This window comes from Homarus americanus, unplaced genomic scaffold (assembly GCF_018991925.1).
Source record: "Homarus americanus isolate GMGI-L3 unplaced genomic scaffold, GMGI_Hamer_2.0 scaffold39610, whole genome shotgun sequence".
Lineage (NCBI taxonomy): Eukaryota > Metazoa > Arthropoda > Malacostraca > Decapoda > Nephropidae > Homarus > Homarus americanus.
In genome coordinates this window covers 24,915-44,123 of record NW_024714461.1, presented here as the reverse complement: position 1 = coordinate 44,123, position 19,209 = coordinate 24,915, and the positions used below count along the sequence as shown (strand labels likewise).

The 19,209-nt window shown below is 39.7% G+C and overlaps 1 protein-coding gene across 1 annotated transcript in view; it reads right to left on the bottom strand.

Moving 5' to 3' along the window:
• Positions 1–572: 572 nt before the first annotated feature.
• Positions 573–19,209, bottom strand: part of LOC121878794 (phospholipid-transporting ATPase ABCA1-like) — a gene marked incomplete at its 5' end in the record, with an annotated part of 43,424 nt that continues 24,787 nt past the window's right edge. Inside the window, 7 exon segments of the mRNA XM_042385219.1 lie at positions 573–4,163; positions 8,860–8,991; positions 9,635–9,737; positions 12,619–12,801; positions 14,963–15,111; positions 15,462–15,710; positions 16,512–16,635. Of these exon segments, the coding sequence (XP_042241153.1) occupies positions 3,771–4,163; positions 8,860–8,991; positions 9,635–9,737; positions 12,619–12,801; positions 14,963–15,111; positions 15,462–15,710; positions 16,512–16,635 (1,333 nt within the window).

Sequence of the window (19,209 nt, the reverse complement as noted above, 5' to 3'; positions counted from 1 at the left end):
ATGAGTGGCCGAATCACAGCTAGCGGCAGAGGGAGGTAAGGATGAGAGGCCCAATCACAGTCCGATACGTCATATGACGTCAGCAATAACGTAAGAGCGACATACTGAGCACCCTCCCCGTGCCGCTTCCCGTGTATGGTCAAGAATGTACCGCATAACTAATAATTGACGCGTCTCGCGCCGCTTGCCGCATAAATGATAGAATTTACCACGTAACTTATAATTGGCGCGTCTGGTCATGTGCTGCGTAAATGACCAAACGCGTAAAGGAAATCCGCGTAAATCCAGACTATACCGTCCTATGTTCTGATGATTTTAAATACTTTGTTTGAAGATGTACTTGGAAAAGTTAACAGAATGTTGGATATATATTTTTTACATCTAATAATCAATGTATATATGAAAAAATCATTAAAATCAGTTAATGTTGGACAGAGGGATAATCTTGGTCTGATTTCATTACATTATATTATATAGATGTTAAGATGAAGGTTATGTTAGACTATGCTGTCTGTGCTAGGCTGTACTTGACTAGTATTCAAAGGATTGACTAAATAAATATATAACCTGAATTTAGTACGTCTTTTTATTTCAATTCAAGGAGAGCACAACCACACCAGTGCTGGACATATCATAACATCTAACTACATAACAATAATGTCTTGTTTTCACATTAACTAATTACAGTAATGGCTTCCAATCCACAGAACTTGGGCCTGGTCAAGATGTATTTTACTTTATCTTCACTCATGGTCAGTTCCTTAGCCACTAGGGCAGTTGGTCTGTTACACACTGTTGGCAAATACTGTACTGGGCCTGTAAGTCTCTTCACTGCACCTGAACCAGACTTGATCAACATTGGTACATGTTCAGGTACATTCAGGAGCCCATACATGCCCAGTGTAATGTGAAGAGTGTGTAACAGACATTAGATGGTGTGTTGACCAAAGGCAAAGATGATAAACAAGATACAGACTGTCCAGATTTAAGATCATAAAAATGTGAAAAAGAAAACTATGACACTTAAAACTTTTTGATGCAGTGTAGTGTAGTATGGTAGCTGTAGTTGGCACTTGGTCCTGAATACTCCCAACCAGAACTGAAGGAAGGGTTCAGGATATCTGGCTACTTTACACTTTCATAGAAAATTTATTATACAGGTACTGACCATTATACAATTGATTGATATGTGGTTGATCAGTTTTACAGTGTTAAGAAATTACCACCAAATACTGTACTGTACCGCTATATGATTGCTTAGATCAGATTTACAATGGTCTTTACCCGATGGCTACATGAATGCTTTTCCTGCATTGTCAGTGCTATTCCGAGATATGATGACACAATCTCAGAGTGGCGTGACATACGAGACCCATGCGGGATGTTTGGGAGGCTCTGCCCGCCCCCGTTGATTGTCTGGCTGAGCAGCTGAACTGTGCACATAAAATAAAATATACTGTACCAGTAAATGTGAGGAACAAAAAAATACTTATAAATAAAAGAAAAGAAAAAGTATTGCATTGCCATTTGGCAATTACTGTATTTCACAATACACAAGACATAGAACAGCTGAGATCCCCCACTCCGCTCCCCCGCTGTGTGAGATAACTCTCCCACACCTCAGAAATATTTATTCCCTTTATATTTTATTATTATTATTTTATTTTTGCAAATTCTGTGTATAAGATTGTGTGTGCATGTAACAGAGTTAAAAGACAAAATGAAGAAAATTAACTTTGTCTACCTGAAGTTACGAGTTGAAAACTAACCACTCTGAGTGCTGACTCTGCCTCTTCAGGGAACCTGTTTTACCCCAGAAGTTAATAATATCGGTACACAATTGATCACCCTTTTTATGTCCCTAACCCCATCATATAGCGGTCAACATCTGTACAGTACTTGGAAAACAATATTCTCTCTGACTCTGATAATCACAAGTAATTCATTACAACTAACATCATTGTCATACATTCTGAATAACTACTATTGCCGGGGCTAAATGTTGATCACTATCACCTTGGTTAATGAGGCACAGCAAGATCATGGTCCCAAAGAACTGAGGTAATGATGTATGATGGGAACTTACTAACAAGTATCACAGAGTAAAGGCACAAATGTTTTAATAATTATGTTGATCAATGTTTTAAAAGTGAAGGATTGTTTTACACAATAATAAAAGTCAAACAAAGGTACAGTTAATGATGGCAGATATATAAAACTTGACTTTGTATCACATATATATGGGGGTAAAACCTTACATTAGTACACACAAGTTATCAGAACAGGACTCAAAACCTTAACTGTATTAATGTTGAAATCTTAAAGCAGTAGGAGTAATACATATAATTTACAAGATATTACAGGTAGTTTTCCTATTCAAAACTTCTGTTAACAAAGACATTACTGTACTAATGTAATATGCAGTAAACATACTGTAAAAAATAAACAACTTTATAAAACAAACTTTACAACATTGTTTTTATTTTCAATGTACAGCAGAAGACTTATGAAAATATTTTATGAAATTGATATTTTTCTAAGTACTGTACCATGATACGAAGCAGGTCACAATACAAATATTCTATATTAAAACGTAAGTACACTTGTTATGTCTCTCTCTGCAGCTAAATGACATAAAACAATGATTGTCACTACAGACATGAATATTTATTACATGTTCAGTTCAGCAATTCTATCAGTGGTGGACATGTTGGCATATACCGGTACATACAAATATTCTGTGTTTAGTATCAACTTACACCTAACACAAAACTCATACAATATTGGAAGCAGTACAGGTTGTGTTACCGAATAAGACATTTAAGACTATCCATCATTTTACTGACCCAAGCAAAATTTTCTATTTTCTACAGTCATATTATTTAGCTAAAAATATAAAAAGATGAGGGGATTTGTTATTTATCCTTTTCAACTATTGTAATTGTTGGATTTTACTGTAATAAGTGGTTAACTAGCTAGGGCTTTGATGTGTGGCGTGACAGGAACAGAGTCTGTGTACAGTCACTCACCTGCACGAACCACTGCCTCGGATCATGTCTCTTTCCAAACACAACTAATGAGGTGAATATAACAGGGTATCCTTACCTTGTGATGTTTGAGACCATACTGCCTCCTTGGACATGTCTGCCCTCCTCAACAAGGAGAGGCCTCTCCCCGATACACTCATCCACATCATGGTCGAGTAAGTACATGAATGAACTCTCCTTTTTTGCTGAAGAAGCTTAGTTTGGACAAAGGTATAATGCGATGAACAAGGTCAATTTAATGATGATATTAGGATCTCAGAATATGAGTGACTGTACAAGACAGACTTCTGCTCCACCATTCTGCCTGTTTGTAGGATCAAACCCACATCCAGTATAGCATACAGGTAGCTGTAAATTTTGTAGCCCATATTAATATTGTTCAGGTACTTTGTTATTCTCTTACTAAAAATGCATTCTTGTACCCTTTCTGCTGACGTGTTTACCTACTGTGTCAGGTCTTTGTTGAGGAATTATCACAGTAAGAATTAACCACATAAATGATACTTTATTTCTGGTCCTACTGATGCTTTTTTTTTAATTTCTATCAAAGATTCTATTAATGCATGAATCAAGCATGTTTACTGTACTCCAGTGTACATCAATTTATGCCTGAATGCATGGTCAAGTATGTTTTTATTATATAAAAAAGTGGATACTGTTAAACTCAGCATCATCATTTTGTACAAGCATCTTCTTTCTTATTGTCTACGTGATTCTGCTTGGTTAGAAATGTGTCCATTCTTCCTCTGGACTGTCATCAGCTGATCCACTTTCAGAAGGCAGAGAATCGTTTCCCTGATACAAGTCAGGTGAAGGCTTTCTCATGCTACTAACTTTGCCAACTGTGGCATATATTTCCTGCTTATCTACTTCTAAATTATCATACAGGCTCTCACGATCATCAGATGTTCGGCCACGCTTCTCTACTGGTGCTAGCATGGATGGTTGGAATAAGATTCTAGGTGTTTGGAATGTAGAAACAGATGATGTATCTTCATAGTCAACTGGATGGAGGTTTAACAAGTGCATAGGAAGAGTCACCTGCTCATGACTGTTTGAAGGGGGAGGTGGTGGCACTTGTCCATCTCCCTGGTGTGAGGTAAGCACTCGGAACACCTGTACAGAAACATCGTCAGTTAGGGGATGATAATGAACTTAATGTAACAATGGTGGATAAAAACATACAGCCAAAAAGTCCTAAAAGAATGGTTAACATAGATTATGTTAAAGTTCTGGCTTATGTAAATGGTTACAGTGTACTGTATTAAATTATATTTCAATGCCCAGGACCTAGCCATGGTTTCACTTGATACTGGTGCACAGAAGCATTAACTGGTCAAAGAGAGTAAACAACAAGACCAGGGGCATTACTGGTCCTGTGTCTCAGTCAACTGGGTTTATCTACAGTACTAAGAGCTGAAGAACTAAGGGGAGGATGAAAGTTGCTGCATCTCTGAACTATGACAGCAGATGGGACCCTCTTTTCCTTACTTGATTTTGTTAACATCAGCTACACAAAAGAGTTTCTTAATTGTCCCATTCTTTGCCTTTACTTTTTGTCTACACTATTTGTTTGTCTCTTATTCTAAACTATAACCATAAAAAGTGAATGAAAAAGGAGAAGTCTAATACAGTATCTGTACTGGTAAACTGTGGAATGCTCTGCCTTCTTCTGTGTTTCCAGACTCTTACTTGAAAAAGCTGGTTTTCCAGCATCTTCATGGTGTTGATTAATACTGTATAGTCTTTTTCTCTTCTATTTTTAATTTCTTTTCACTCTTAATCCCCTCCCACGGTGGGTTGATGACCTGTGCCCGGGTGGGCTATTCCCCAAGAAAAAAACAAAAACAAAATCTCCTGATTTATGATTTTATGGGATACATTCCTGGCCTGTCTGACACAGACATGTTTCATACAAAAAGCTAGCCTACAATAATAAAATATATGCAAATAATTAAACAACACTCACCACATTAATAACAAGTCTCCAGCTTAACAATGTCTAACTTTGTCTTCAGAGAGACAGTCTTCCTCAAAGCCTTGTTTACCAGAGGCAGGAGACTCAGAATGACGCTTACTAACAAAATCTGAACGATAGTGTTTTCCTCTCACCAATTACAGCAAATATCAGCGCAATCACAAGGTTACGAAATTATAAATACTGTAACGATAATATTGGTTACAGTAGTGAGAGCAGGTGCAATCACGCTGGAAGAAAGCACAGAAACGATATACCCAAGGTGGCTGTCAGGCAGCGCGTGGGTAGGTGAACTGTGCAGAGGATGGAAAAGCAGTTTCTGTGTATAGTGGCCACCTAGAATTTGACAAGTGAAGGGAGAGATAGGTTTCCCAGTGTTTACTTTTACTTTTATCCTTTTCACCACTGATCGGCTTGTGAGCCGCTTGGGTGATAGGTCACGTCTCTGATTACTTATCCCTGTCTTTTATCCTCTTCACCAAAAGATCGGCTCGTTAGTCGCTTGGGCGATCGGTCACGTCTCTGTTACGCCCTGTTGGCAAGTACTGGGCATGCACCGGCTCCTGAATGTACCTGAACCCTCTCCAGTGTTGGTCAAGTCTTGTCTTGAAAGAGCTCACACTCGGTGCCGTCACAACACTTTCTGGTAGATTGTTCCAAGAGTTTACAACCCTCATTCCAAAAAAAGTTTGCCCTCACAGTTTTCTGGACTTGCGACTTCTTCAATCTTGAGCTGTGACCCCTTGTGGGGTGAGCGTCCGCCAGCTCCAAGTATGGACACTCGACTCAGTAGTGCCCCTTGAGATGTTTATACACTTTAATTAGGTCACCCTTACCCGTCTGTAGTATAAGCTAGGCAAGTTCAAGGGCTCCAATCTCTCAGGGTAGCACCAGCAAGTTTAGCCTCCCAATAGGTATTGTTAACATGGAATTTTCATAACACAAATCGCTAGAGGGTGTTAAACCTAACTACTGTTAACGCGGATTATTGTAAATCAAATAATTGTAATCGGGGATGCCTGTATTTCTCAACTGAAAATCAACTTTACAAAATAATCTATTTTACAGATGATCTGAGCATTTTATATATGAAATTTGAGAATAACAAATAATTTTCATTAATTTAATTGTCCACATATTATATAAGAGAACAGGAGGAGTGACACTGTGTGTGTGGTGGTGTGAGTGAGAGTCTACTGTACTTGTCTTCATATTAGCTTCAGTAACAAGTTATATAATGATTGTAGGAGAATGATAGCATATTAAAATCTTACATAAGAACATAAAAATGGAGGAAACTGCAGCGGGCCTATTGGCCCATACTGGGCAGTCCCATTTACACCCAACCCCTATTGCTCAAATACCCATCCAACCTATGTTTGAAGCTATCTAGCGTATTCGAGTTAATGATGATATTTGGTAATTTGTTCCACTCGTCCACTACTCTATTTCCAAACCAATGTTCACCTATTTCGCTCCTAAATCTAAATTTGTCTAATTTAAAACCATTGTTACGAGGGTGTGGAGCTGGTGGTCGCTTGGCAGCAGAGTCGGTTGTGGTCGATAGCACATTGTGTTACTCTGGCTTAGGATGTAATGTAAGTTTGTAATATTTATGTACATTTCTATGTGGTAGGATTAGGGTGATTATTAGGGTATTGTTTTACTGTATATTTATGTAACTGTTGTATGAGTGTGGCGATTGTTGCTGGTTGTTGGTGTTTCTTGTCAATATAATGTATTGTGCATTCCAACATTGCGTTTGCTACTCCTCTCCTATAGTGATGTAGACTACCGGAGAAAGACTGAATAGTGCAGGAACAATAGGCTAAACATGAGGTGGAATGTAAGTAAACAAAAAGTTCGAGTCTGTGGGGGTCGGTTACCGCCCGGTTCATGGTAAGGTGTCCAGCTCAGGAGCATAAGTACGTAGACCAAATAAAACTAAGAGTGTTAGAGAATAATGAAGTAAGTTAGTGTAAAGGTATGTGGAGAAACTAATAATACAGTATTACCCCGCTTAACGCGGTTTCGCTTAGCGCGTTTTACCGTATACGCGGTGCCTTGCCAGAGCCGAACTTTCACTTAACGCGGGTTTTTTCCACGTATACGCGGCGAGTGTCCGGCTCGAGAGCTATTTTTAGATTCGCCCCACCCGCCACCCTGTCTGACTGCCTGTTTTAGCTCATAAAATTCATACAAATTACCCGGCCAGAATATAATTTACATTGCTGGAATTCTTACAATATGATGATCATTTTGAATATAAACTTCATAGATTTTTCATTAGACATACAAATTTTAGATATAATGTTTACTCTGAGTAAATATGTTATTTTTTGTGCAAAATATATGGCATTTGTATTCAAAATATTCCTGGGCTTACAAGGAATCCAGCAATGTCAATTATATTATCCTAACTTTAGTTTGAGGTATTATTTATTACTAAAAAGGTAAATATTCTGGTTTTCCCACACATCTAGTAGGGAGGGTTGGTGGGGGGTGGGGGGGAGGGACTGACCTTCCATCTGTTACCATGTGAAGAATATTTTTTTTTTTATTAACTGAAGATATTTGTTTTAGCTCATAAAATTCATACAAATTACCTGGTCATAATATAATTTACATTGCTGGAATTCTTACAATTTGATGATCATTTTGAATATAAACATCATATATTTTGCATTAGACATAAAATTTTTAGATATAATGTTTACTCTGAGTAAATATGTTATCTTTTGTGCAAAATATATGACATTTATATTCAAAATATTCCTGGTCTTACAAGGAATCCAGCAATGTCAATTATATTATCCTAACTTTAATCTGAGGTATTATTTAATACTAAATGTTAAAATCTAGTTTTTTCACCCACTCTTTCTCTTGAAGGGAGGGTTGGTGGGAGGTGGGGGGAGGGTTGGGACGGACTGACCATCTGGCTGTTGGAAGAGGGGGGAGGCAAGGTGGGGTACTTTGATTGACAGATAGTGTCGTGAAGAATATTTTTTTTTTATTAACTGAAGATATTTGTTTTAGCTCATAAAATTCATACAAATTACCCGGCCAGAATATAATTTACATTGCTGGAATTCTTACAATTTGATGATCATTTTGAATATAAACATCATAGATTTTGCATTAGACATACAAATTTTAGATATAATGTTTACTCTGAGTAAATATGTTATCTTTTGTGCAAAATATATGACATTTATATTCAAAATATTCCTGGTCTTACAAGGAATCCAGCAATGTCAATTGTATTATCCTAACTTTAGTTTGAGGTATTATTTATTAAAATTTAGTGGTTTTCCCCAAAATTTCTCAGAGGGAAGAGCCAGCAGTGTAGTGTGAGAAGAGGGGGAGGGAGTTGAGTCCATTATTTGAATGGACATTAACTTGGCCACTGTATTTCTCTATTTCTCTTAAGTATTAATTGTGTGCATGTACCATCATAAAATTAAGAAGTTATTTTTACTAGAACATAGGTATTGTGTCGGAAAAAGTGGAGTTTGGGGGTCGGGCCAGTTTCTATTGGAATTAATCCCATATGTTCTGTTGTTCACTTAGCGCGGTTTTCACTTAACACGGTACCCTGTGGGTTTTATTGACCGCGTTAAGCGGGGTACTACTGTATATCCAAATTGAGACAAGTACTCTGGTTTATTACATACATGTACTTTCCTTGGACACATGTTCAAGACAGTATCTACTTTACATAATTACTGTATCTATTTTATGAAAGCCTCTCAGTCCTAAACTTTTGGTTGACAGATACTTAACTGTACACCAAATAATGAACATCATCTATAATTAATTATCATGTAAACATACCTCATTTAATGTTGTCTGTGACACATCATATTCTGTGACACCCATCGACTTGGCAGAATTAAGTGTGTCAAAGATGAGTCGTAGTGGCAGATGACGACTCACTTCTACTACTAGTGTCAGGTGATGCTGTTCCTGTCAATGAGGAAGCCATAAAATAGTTATGATCCAGTAGATGACTGTATAAAGATGTATTAAAAAATGTAACAGGTTACTTGTTGAGCCAATGTTAGTCAGCACAGGAGAACAAATACAGTTGCTTTAATCTACTGTATATGTTGATATTCACATGTACAGTACTTCATCCATCACTTCATCCTTAGACTTGCACAGAAGCCTAAATCATCTTAGCAATATTCAGTCACCATCTTACTTTCAAGTTCATCATGAACTTGAGTTTGTTGTCATTTATTATTCCTTAATAGTTTTAACTGTGTCGGGGTGATGTTGTCGCACTCATAAAAAGACAAGAAGCTTCTTGAAAATGTTGAGGGTTGAGCTATGGGGATGGTGCCCACTCCTGACAGATGGCCTTATGAAATATATCTCCAGTGACTAAACATCTTCAAGCTGATAGACAGAAGGCTTCATGCTAACAATATTATGATTTTTATGATTCTTCTTAACCTAAAAGATTGAAACGAAAGAAATTTCCCACCAAAGCAAACATAGACCAAATGATATGTTTACAGCCTTGACAAGCCAAGACCTCACTCATTCATTACAAAACATCTCTCTCTCTCTCTCTCTATAATGAAACAACAAACAAACATCATACCTTGAGCAGAACATCTTGAAGTTGGCTGCGTAAGAAGTCCACAACGTACGTCATGTCCTCAATATCATTTGTTTTCAGCCGTATCGTGTACTTGTCACCAAGTCTAAAATAAAGTTATTTCATAATTTAAACACAAAAACAATAAACTAAGAAACAGCTGAAAAATGTGATTCTCACAAATCTTGTGTTTGGTATTTACAGACAGTACTGTACAGTAGGATCTCAAGTTTAGCGAGCTTTAGATTTGCGTTTCATGTGTTTCGTGTCACGTTTAAAATTTCCAGCCTCTCAAGAATAACGATTTTCATTACCGGTTTTGCAAGTCAAGGGATAGTGGGCAGCATGCATTGTCACGGTCCTTTGTTATCCGCCGTGTTTTTTGTTTATGGCAGTTAGTTTAAATGAGTGAGAGTGAGCGGTGCACTGACCTTGGATAATTATATAAACCATTGTGCTTACGTTTCACGAGATTCTTTTATAACTACTGTATTAAAGATTCTTGTGTACAGTATTAATGATTCTTGTACAATAACGATGAGTGAAGTGTGTAATGTAAATGTCAGGAGCAGTTCTGGTAGTAATGATGGCCATAGAGAAAGTCAACAAGGAAAGCCCCAAGCCAAGCATGACTACCTTAAGGGGATCAAGAAGAGTAAATACACCATTGAAATGAAACGAGAGATGGTTGAAATAATCAAAAGTGGTGCTCGTACCTGTAAAATCACGCATAGGTTCAACTGCCTCAAATCTACCATACGTTCCCTTAAGAAGAACAAGGAAGCCTTAACTGCTTCTGTGAATGTATTCTCAAGATTTTCTAGTAACAAGACGTTCTCTGATACTTCACAACGAAATCTACTGCTTGTTATCACAGAACATTACCTTCACAAATGGGTGGAATAAGCTGTTTTTTTTCTAAAAAAGTTTTTGTGATAACTGTGAGCAAGGCGACCTGACTGGGCCACAGATAAGGCATCACGCACGTGTTTATTACGCTGCAGTTGCACAGAAGAAACACATTAACTCTCCACCACCATTCAATGCTTCTGTTGGTTTATTGGCTGCTTTTAATAAGTGTTATGAAGTCAAGTTTTCCCACTGCCATGGGGAGAGTGCATTGGCTGATGTTGTAGCAGCAGAAAAATATCTACCTGTCTTTCAAGCTCTTGTGAAAGAGGGTGGTTATTGCCGAGAACAGATCTTCAATTGTGATGAAACTGGCATTTTCTGCAAGCGCTCACCTAAGACCGCTTTCATTGCCAAGGAAGAAAAACAGGCAAGGGGTATAAAGACTTCAAAGGACAGGATTACAGTTTCATTCACAGCTAATGCAAGTGGAGATATCTTGATGAAACCCCTGGTTGTTAACAGTGCTGCCCGTCCTAGAGCCTACCGTCATGCCAATATATCACAGCTCAATGTTTATTGGACATCTAATAAGAAAGCTTGGGTTACAACGTCTCTATGCACCAATTGGTTTGACAAGCACTCTGTTCCTGACGCCCAACAGTACTGCCGGAGGAAGAACATTGACTTCAAAGTGATCCTGGTGATGGATAATGCTCCTGGACACTCTAAGTTTCTAATTGGATGCCACCCTAATGTACAAGTTATCTTCCTTCCTCCTAACACCACATCTCTTTTGCAGCTAATTGACTACGAATTCATCAGTAAAGTTAAACTGTTCTACTATCAGTCACTCTATAAAGACTTTTGTCAGCAGACAGATTCATTAGTTGAATTATAAAAAATCGAGGCAGAAATCTCTGACAGTGACCATTCTCTACCAGCACCAGCTAGCCAGGAGGAGGAGGAGATGGGAGACGATTCGACTCCTAGCACCTCACGTGCACCAACCCGCAACCGTAAAGTGTTATCAGCCTTTGTTCGCTAACCCCTAGGTAAGTGGGGCAGAGCAGACCAAGGCAAGCGGGGAGATACAGTCCGTGGTGGCTACACTAATGGACACGTTGGAGGCAGCATGGTTAGTCCCAGCACCGGGATTTTTTTAATGTTCAGCTTGAAGATTTGCAAGAAATCATTGGTCAACATCAGCAGCAACCAACAATTGAAGAAATGTTTGAGGAGGATGAAGACCAACAAGAACAGAAACCAACACAAGAGGATGATGTTAAACCTGGTGAACCTACTACACGCTAGCTGACTGAGGTATTCGCAAGCATTGCACGTCTCAGTGAACAGCTACAAGAATACGATACCAGGCCTTATCTGCCTTGTCCTTGATAAGGTTATGGAGGAATATAAGGCCATGTACATGTCCCGTGTTAATGCTCGTCAGTACCTCCCTCAGTACCTGAACAAGGCCCAGCCTGTTAATGCTTTGGCAAACATCACTTTAGGAGATGATGATATTGAAGTGTTGGGTGACTTACTGGTGGAAGAGCTGCCTCAAGACTTTGAGGAATTTGATGCTGAGGTTAGAGGAGGTGCAGTAACCAGCCCTCCCTGCTTCAGAACCCATCAACCAGCCCCATCAAGCATTTCACTGATTCTATCAAGGTAAGTTATTCTACAGTATGAGTGTACAGTATATAAATATTATTAACACTATGTGCAATATAAATAAGTATGAATACATTACAGTAATGTAATCTTCTGGTTGGGTTGTAGGGTGTTATAGGGAGGTTAGGGTGACTGACCGCGGAACCGATTAGGCTTATTTACATGTATTTCAACATCACTCGTTTGGCGAATTTAAATTTCCCAATGCTAAAATTGGTACCATTTAGTCGCTAAACTTCAGATCCAACTGTACTGTTTTGTTTTCACGAGATCTGATTTATTTATGTGGATCACCCTTGAATTTTTTTTGTCACATATATTACACATATCTCACTGAGATTGTTATAATATAGAAATAAGAAACAATTTTCAAAACATATCTCAGGTAATAAAAAGTGATGGTGTTACTATATTTTAAATATGAAATACCCAGTATATAAATTGTAGGTTCTCTGACTTACTTGTGTTTGAGATAATGTGGTGATCCCATACACACAAAATATCCATTAACCATGATAGCCATCCTGTGTGACAGCTGGTTGACTTCATCCATGGAATGTGATGTGAGCAAGACAGAGCGGCCGTCCTGAGTCACACTCTGTATTGCTCGCCAGACCAAGCGCCGGGAGGCAGGGTCCATCCCACTGAGAGAGATAAACACTTATGACTAAATCATTATCAGCAATATTTATGGTATCTTTAAATTTACAAGTTATTAGCCAACATTAACTCATCAATGTCTTACCCCACCAAGATAACAAGAGTCATATATCAAGTTTGATCTGATCCTCATGCCACTCCAGTTCATACTAACATCCTTTACTGAGCAAGAAACTAAAAACCATTAGAGAAAAAAACTACAACATAATCAGAATAATGAGATGATATGGTTTGTTATATTGTCAACACTACATATAATGACATCATTCACTCTACTGCTGCATAACAACTTCATATAAATAGAACCACACTCACAGTTATTAAGAGTTGCTTTTTTAACTTTGGTATGGCACTTTTTTTCCCCCCTTTGTAAGCCTTTTGGAGTCCAATAACACAGACTCCACCATGTCCAAGTATAACCAACACATACTAGTTCAACTGTGATACAGTAGGGTCGGGATATATCGCTAGATAGGGTCCAAGGATGTTCGCTATATACTAAATACTAAATCGTGATATATAATTACATCTAATTTATGGGGAAAATAGGGTTAGGTTCTGGAGGCCAATAAAAGTGACTAAACTTGATATAAAATGGCTCAGACTAAAGTTAGCAGAAAATAAATTTCATTGCTGGAATCCTTGCAAGACAGCGAATAATTTGAATATACTGTAATCATATATTTTACACAAGAGATAAATTGTTAAGTCTTTTAGAGTACATTTAAGTATTGTACAGTGAACCCTCACTTTACGCGGTTAATTCAACCCACAGCGGCCCGCGTAAAGTGAGAAACGCGTAAAGTGAACAACATAACATATGGGATTAATTGAAATAGAGACCGGGCCGACCCCCAAACTCCACTTTTTCAGACACAATACCTATGTTGTTGTAAAAATAACTTCTTAATTTTATGATGGTATGCACACACAATTAATAATTAAGAGAAATATCAATAATATTAGGTTTTTTAACACTTACATTAGTAGAAAAGATGGCTGGGCACACGGGGATGGGGGGTTGGTTCCGAGGCAGAGGGCATATTGTTGGCCCTCACCTGTATCAATTGTATCACTATCCACCACAGAGGCTTGCAGGGCCTCTTTGTCAAACCCCTCAAAGTCCATATCCTCACTATCATTATCACCATCACTGACTTGGGCCGGCTGTGGTGGGTGGCGGGTGAAGAACTCGGTAATGTTTTGATGACTGGGCGACCTTGTGCGCACCCTGCTCGCGCCACTTACACAACATGGCAGGAGAGGGCGGGAGAGATGGCGGGAGGTTTGGATCCAAAAATGGCGCGGCTCGCCAGCCGCTCTCCGCGTAAAGGGGTACACGCACTGCGGAATGCGAGCATTCCGGTTTCGGCAGGGTACCGCGTAATGTGGGACCGCGTAAAGCGAGGGTTGACTGTACAGTTTTCAACTACTGTAGTATTTTTTGGGCTATTTAGGGGATGTTTAGGAGTGTTTCTAACTTTATACGGTTTTTGGCTTTATGTGAGGTCACAGGAACATAACCCCACGTAAGTTCTACTGTAAATAAATTTATAGCTATATATTGTAAAATGTTGATAATTTTGGTAGTCGTGATAAATTTGAAATATTTCCTGCCAGATTTCCTTCACGAAAAAAAAAAAAATATCGCTATAATTAGGAAAATGTCTATAATTTGGTAGCACTAATATACAAACTCGTCATATAAAGTTGCTATATATCCCAACCCCACTGAACTGTGAATCACTTCTCTTTCAATGGTATTAGTTAAATTACATATAAATTACTGTGTATTTAAGTAGAAACATCAGGACTGAACCTGCACCATGAGCTTCCACAAACAGAACAGACTAGACTCTAGGGTTGACTGACTTCCCACCATCATAATCACTGTATGACTACAGTACAATATATGTTCATCCATATTAGAAGAGGTTATTTAGCCCAAGATCTTCAGACATAAAAGAGACTATCCAGTAAGTGCTATTATAAGTGACACTACCAGATATCCTAACTACAAAGATAAGGAGCTGACTGGAGAGCATTAATACTCTCAGCAAAATATGTTAAGTCTATATTTCACTCATAACACTAAAGTTGGTTCTGTTTGTCCTGCTGCAGACATTTGTGATCTAAGATACTGACGTGGTAGGTTCATCAAGCAGCACCAGCAGTGGGTTGCCTAAGAGTGTTAGTGCTGTGGACAACTTCCTCTTGGTGCCACCAGACAGTTGCTTTATAATTGTGTTGTCCTCCCCACTCAGTCCCAGCTGCTTAATGACTTGCTCCAACACCTGATAATTACATTCAAGCATTTAATGACAGTAAATATGATGATACTAAAATAATTAACAGGAAAGTCAATTTCAAAATAATTTTGTGGTCATCCAATTAAAAGGTTTGTTGATTCTTATGTCTGATTCTTATACTGAGCATGCAAAATTGTTCTACAAACATTTATAATATTTATTATGTGTAATGTACTGTACTGTACTGTACAATATAAGAAATTGTGAAATCCCAACATCAGGCTGACTTGTGGGTTTGATACACCATCTTAAATATAATAAATATAAGGGATTCATGAACATTCCTGGCTGTTACATTCAAAACAAACTGATAATGACAAACCTAGACTACTTACACCAGCAATCTCTCTCTGTGGAAAACCTCTGATCAGTGCCATTATTGACAGGGCCTCTCTTGATGTAAGGTTAGGGTCCAGGGCATGAGTCTGTGGGCAGTAGCTCATGATGGGGTAGGGTAGAGCCAGCGCTTCCTCCAAGGTCAGCCCATTCACCAGGATCTGTCCTCTCGTAGGTCGTATGTCACCAGTGAGGCAGCGGAAGGCAGTGGTCTTTCCTGCTCCGTTGAGGCCGAGAAGACTGAAACACTGGAGAACAAACTCTGATGTTACAGTAATTTCTTGGAAGTATGGCTTGTACACTACCTCTTGAATCGTTGAAAAAATGGCTGCTCATGAGTTAATGATCAATAAAGTTCTTCTTAAGTAATTTGTCAAACTTTGGCAATTAGAGCTAAAATTATTAAGTTAACAGTGAACGACATATTCCACTGCCTGTGACATCTACCTCATCACAGTAAATACAGCATAATGAAGCTACCTGTAAACAAAACCTTAAATTGGGACAACAATTTGGCACATTCCCAGTACAACAGCTATATTAAAGATGGAGTTATCTTCTACTGGTACAGCACAGTATATCATAAGTCAGTCACACAGTACAGTTGTAAGTTACTGTTTTTTCAAAAGTTGTCCATGTGGAACCAGATTAGCAATACTGAACTACGCAATCAAACTTTTATGGAAATACCTTGAAAAAGTTGGTAAGTTCATTATACAAACCTTTGATTATATGGAGATATATAATCCATATTACTCTTAACTATACCAAAAGATATATTTCATCCAAATATATACTTAATATATACCAATTTACTTCCTGAAATGAATAAACAGGGTAACCAAAATGTCCCTGCAAACCTACAGTAATTAATATTGTAGTTGTTACTTGTTGCCAGTAAACCAGAACAAGGTAATTAACTACACAACTGTACCCTGTATACTGTATTGTTAAATACTGCAGGTGCACAGGGACTTACAGGTCACCTTGTACTGTATATTATAAAACAGAAAATTTCACAAGTTTTTCAAGTACTGTACTGGACTTACCTCCCCTCGTCTCAGAGCCAAGAAGAGATTACTGACGGCTGTTGTTGGAGGAGAGGAGAAGTCTCTTCCGAGGCCCACCAGCCGCAGCACTGTGTCATAGAGTGAAGTGCCACCACACTGGATCCTGTAAATCACAGGATGGAATAAACATACAGTTTGTCTATGTGTAAGTGGTGACAGGTAGGGCTGTATGTGTACATACAGGTTGGTGTAATGCATCTAATGTGGCAGCATTATGGTTGTGTTTAGGTGCAAGCACTGCCTGCTTCCTCTCATTTTCAGCTACCGCCACTGGTTATCCTTTATGGTGAACAGGGAAGCAACTTGCATAAGTCCTCCCCTGCCAGCACACAGTCTCCTCACCATCAATACTCCTGCTGTGCCTCCTCGTGGCAACACACGGTAACTGGGTGCCTAGTGGGCCCAGGCTAGACAAGCAGGGGATATCGGAGCAGCAGTGGGCCCCTGAAGGATGGCGTATAGGCCCACTGGCCTGTGGACACGTCCTGGCCCCTACCAACCAATGCCCCGCTGCCTTGCGGATTAACCTTGGTAGGTATAAGACTATGGGAGTAAACCCCGAACGAAAAATCTGCAGTGGAGCCCTGCATCAGGCAGATATGCTTACAGAGCTCCAGTAAGACCTCAACGGTGGTATAGGAAGAAGAGGTGACCACCAGGGTAACCCAGCGACAACACGGCGAATGAAGGCAATGCCTGATGGACAAGCTACTAAGGCAAAACCAAACAAACTGGGCTATCGGCAGTCCATTGCAACTCTCCCTCTCCCCAGTCATTGCAACACTTGCACCACTGGATGTGGAGAAGGGAGACCCAAGATGTGTGGTTGCAGACTGCACTCCCGCCTCACCACATAAATCAACTCACATGAGGCCATCATCCAGCTCATCATAATTCTCATTATCATCAAAACCCCTATGCCCCCAAAAGTCCTATGGCAACAGATGAGTGTGTGACAGGGACAGGCAGAGATGACTGCCAGGAGTCTCTAGTCACAACTCTGCACACGGGCGGCATAGATAAAATGGTCATTTATGCACTGGGATCTAGGCAGCAGTGTATTCCAGTCCTGTCTGTGCGACTGAGCAGCCCTTACCAAGAGCCGCTCTGCTCACCCCACATGGGGAGGGGGCTAGAAAAGGTGCCCTAAACTTAACCTGCCTAAAGAACCAACCTGACTGGGCAACCACACCCAGTAAGGTTATCCTTATGCAGTTGAAAACACAATCATAATCAAAGGTTAAAGCAAAACAAATAATACAACCTCTTATGGTCGCTGCATGGTATGTTAGGACCTTTCTGGATACTGGCACAAATTAGCATCCTGAAAGAAGAACTGCCCTTGTGGCAAAAGAGCTGGCTAGGTATAACATCAACATAGCAGCCATTAGTGAGTCCCGGCTCCCAGACAAGGGTTGACTCACAGAACGGGGGTCTGGCTATACATGTACCTTCTTCTGGAAGGGTAAGCCTGCTGCGGAGAGAAACCACATTTACGGAGTTGGCTTTGCCATCCACCAATCCATTCTACACAGACTAACTGAAATGCCTGTTGGGATCAACAAGTGCCTTATGATGCTCCGGGTCACACTGAATCACTCACGAGCCGATCAGTGGTGAAGAGGATAAAAATATTAGTGTATATGCCCCAACACTGCATGCAGAGCTGGACATCAAGGAGGCCTTTTAAGCCAACCTCAACAGAGTGCTAACCTCTATCCCTAGAGAAGATGAAGTTGTGCTCCTTGGTGACTTCAATGCCAGAGTTGGCAGAGATGCTGACATTTGACAGGGAACCAAAGAGAGAAACGGAGTAGCCAAGTGTAATCCCGACGGCCTACTCCTCAGCAAATGTGCTGCACACAACCTCACTATCACCAATACCTTGTTTAGGCAGGCCGACAAGTCCAAGAGTTCGTGGCAACACCCCGACCCAAACATTGGCATCTCATTGACTACATCATTGTCAGAGAAAGAGATTGTCGACATGTCCTCATCACCCGAGCCTTGCGTGGCTCAGACCACTGTGACACTGATCATCAGCTCGTCAGAGCCCCAAAACAGTGAAGGCAACAAGCCTCCAAAAGAGGCTTTAACACCAAGCATCTGGAGGATCAAGTGGTAGCACATGCTTTCATAGAGCAGCTCAACGATGGGCTGATAAACAACCCAACAATAAACAAACAAAATCCCAGTGCCGAATGGGGTCCCATCAAAGCTGTCATCACAAAAACCTGCAACGAGACCCTTGGCCAGATCAAAAGAAAACACCAGGATTGGTATGATGAAACGACCCAGTAATTGAAGTACTGATAAATAGCAAACGTGCTGCTCTCACAGACTGACAGAACTACCCACAGTCTCAGACCAAAGCTGATGCTTTCCACAAGAGGAAAACGGTGGTCCAATGCGAACTTTGCAAACTAATGAACGAAAGGTGAAAAAATAATGCGTGTGAAATGCAAAATTTGCAGAACAACACAAGATGCGCGAACTTTTCAATTCCGCTAAAAGAATATATGGCCCAAACTACTCATGGCATGGCCCTTTCTGTTCATCCAACAGTAACTCCCTAATTAGCAATGGAGAAGGCATCCGTCAGCGCTGGAAAGAGCACTACCATTCGCTGCTCAACTGAAACACTGATGTGAATGACCTGACTACCCAGTAGGTTCCT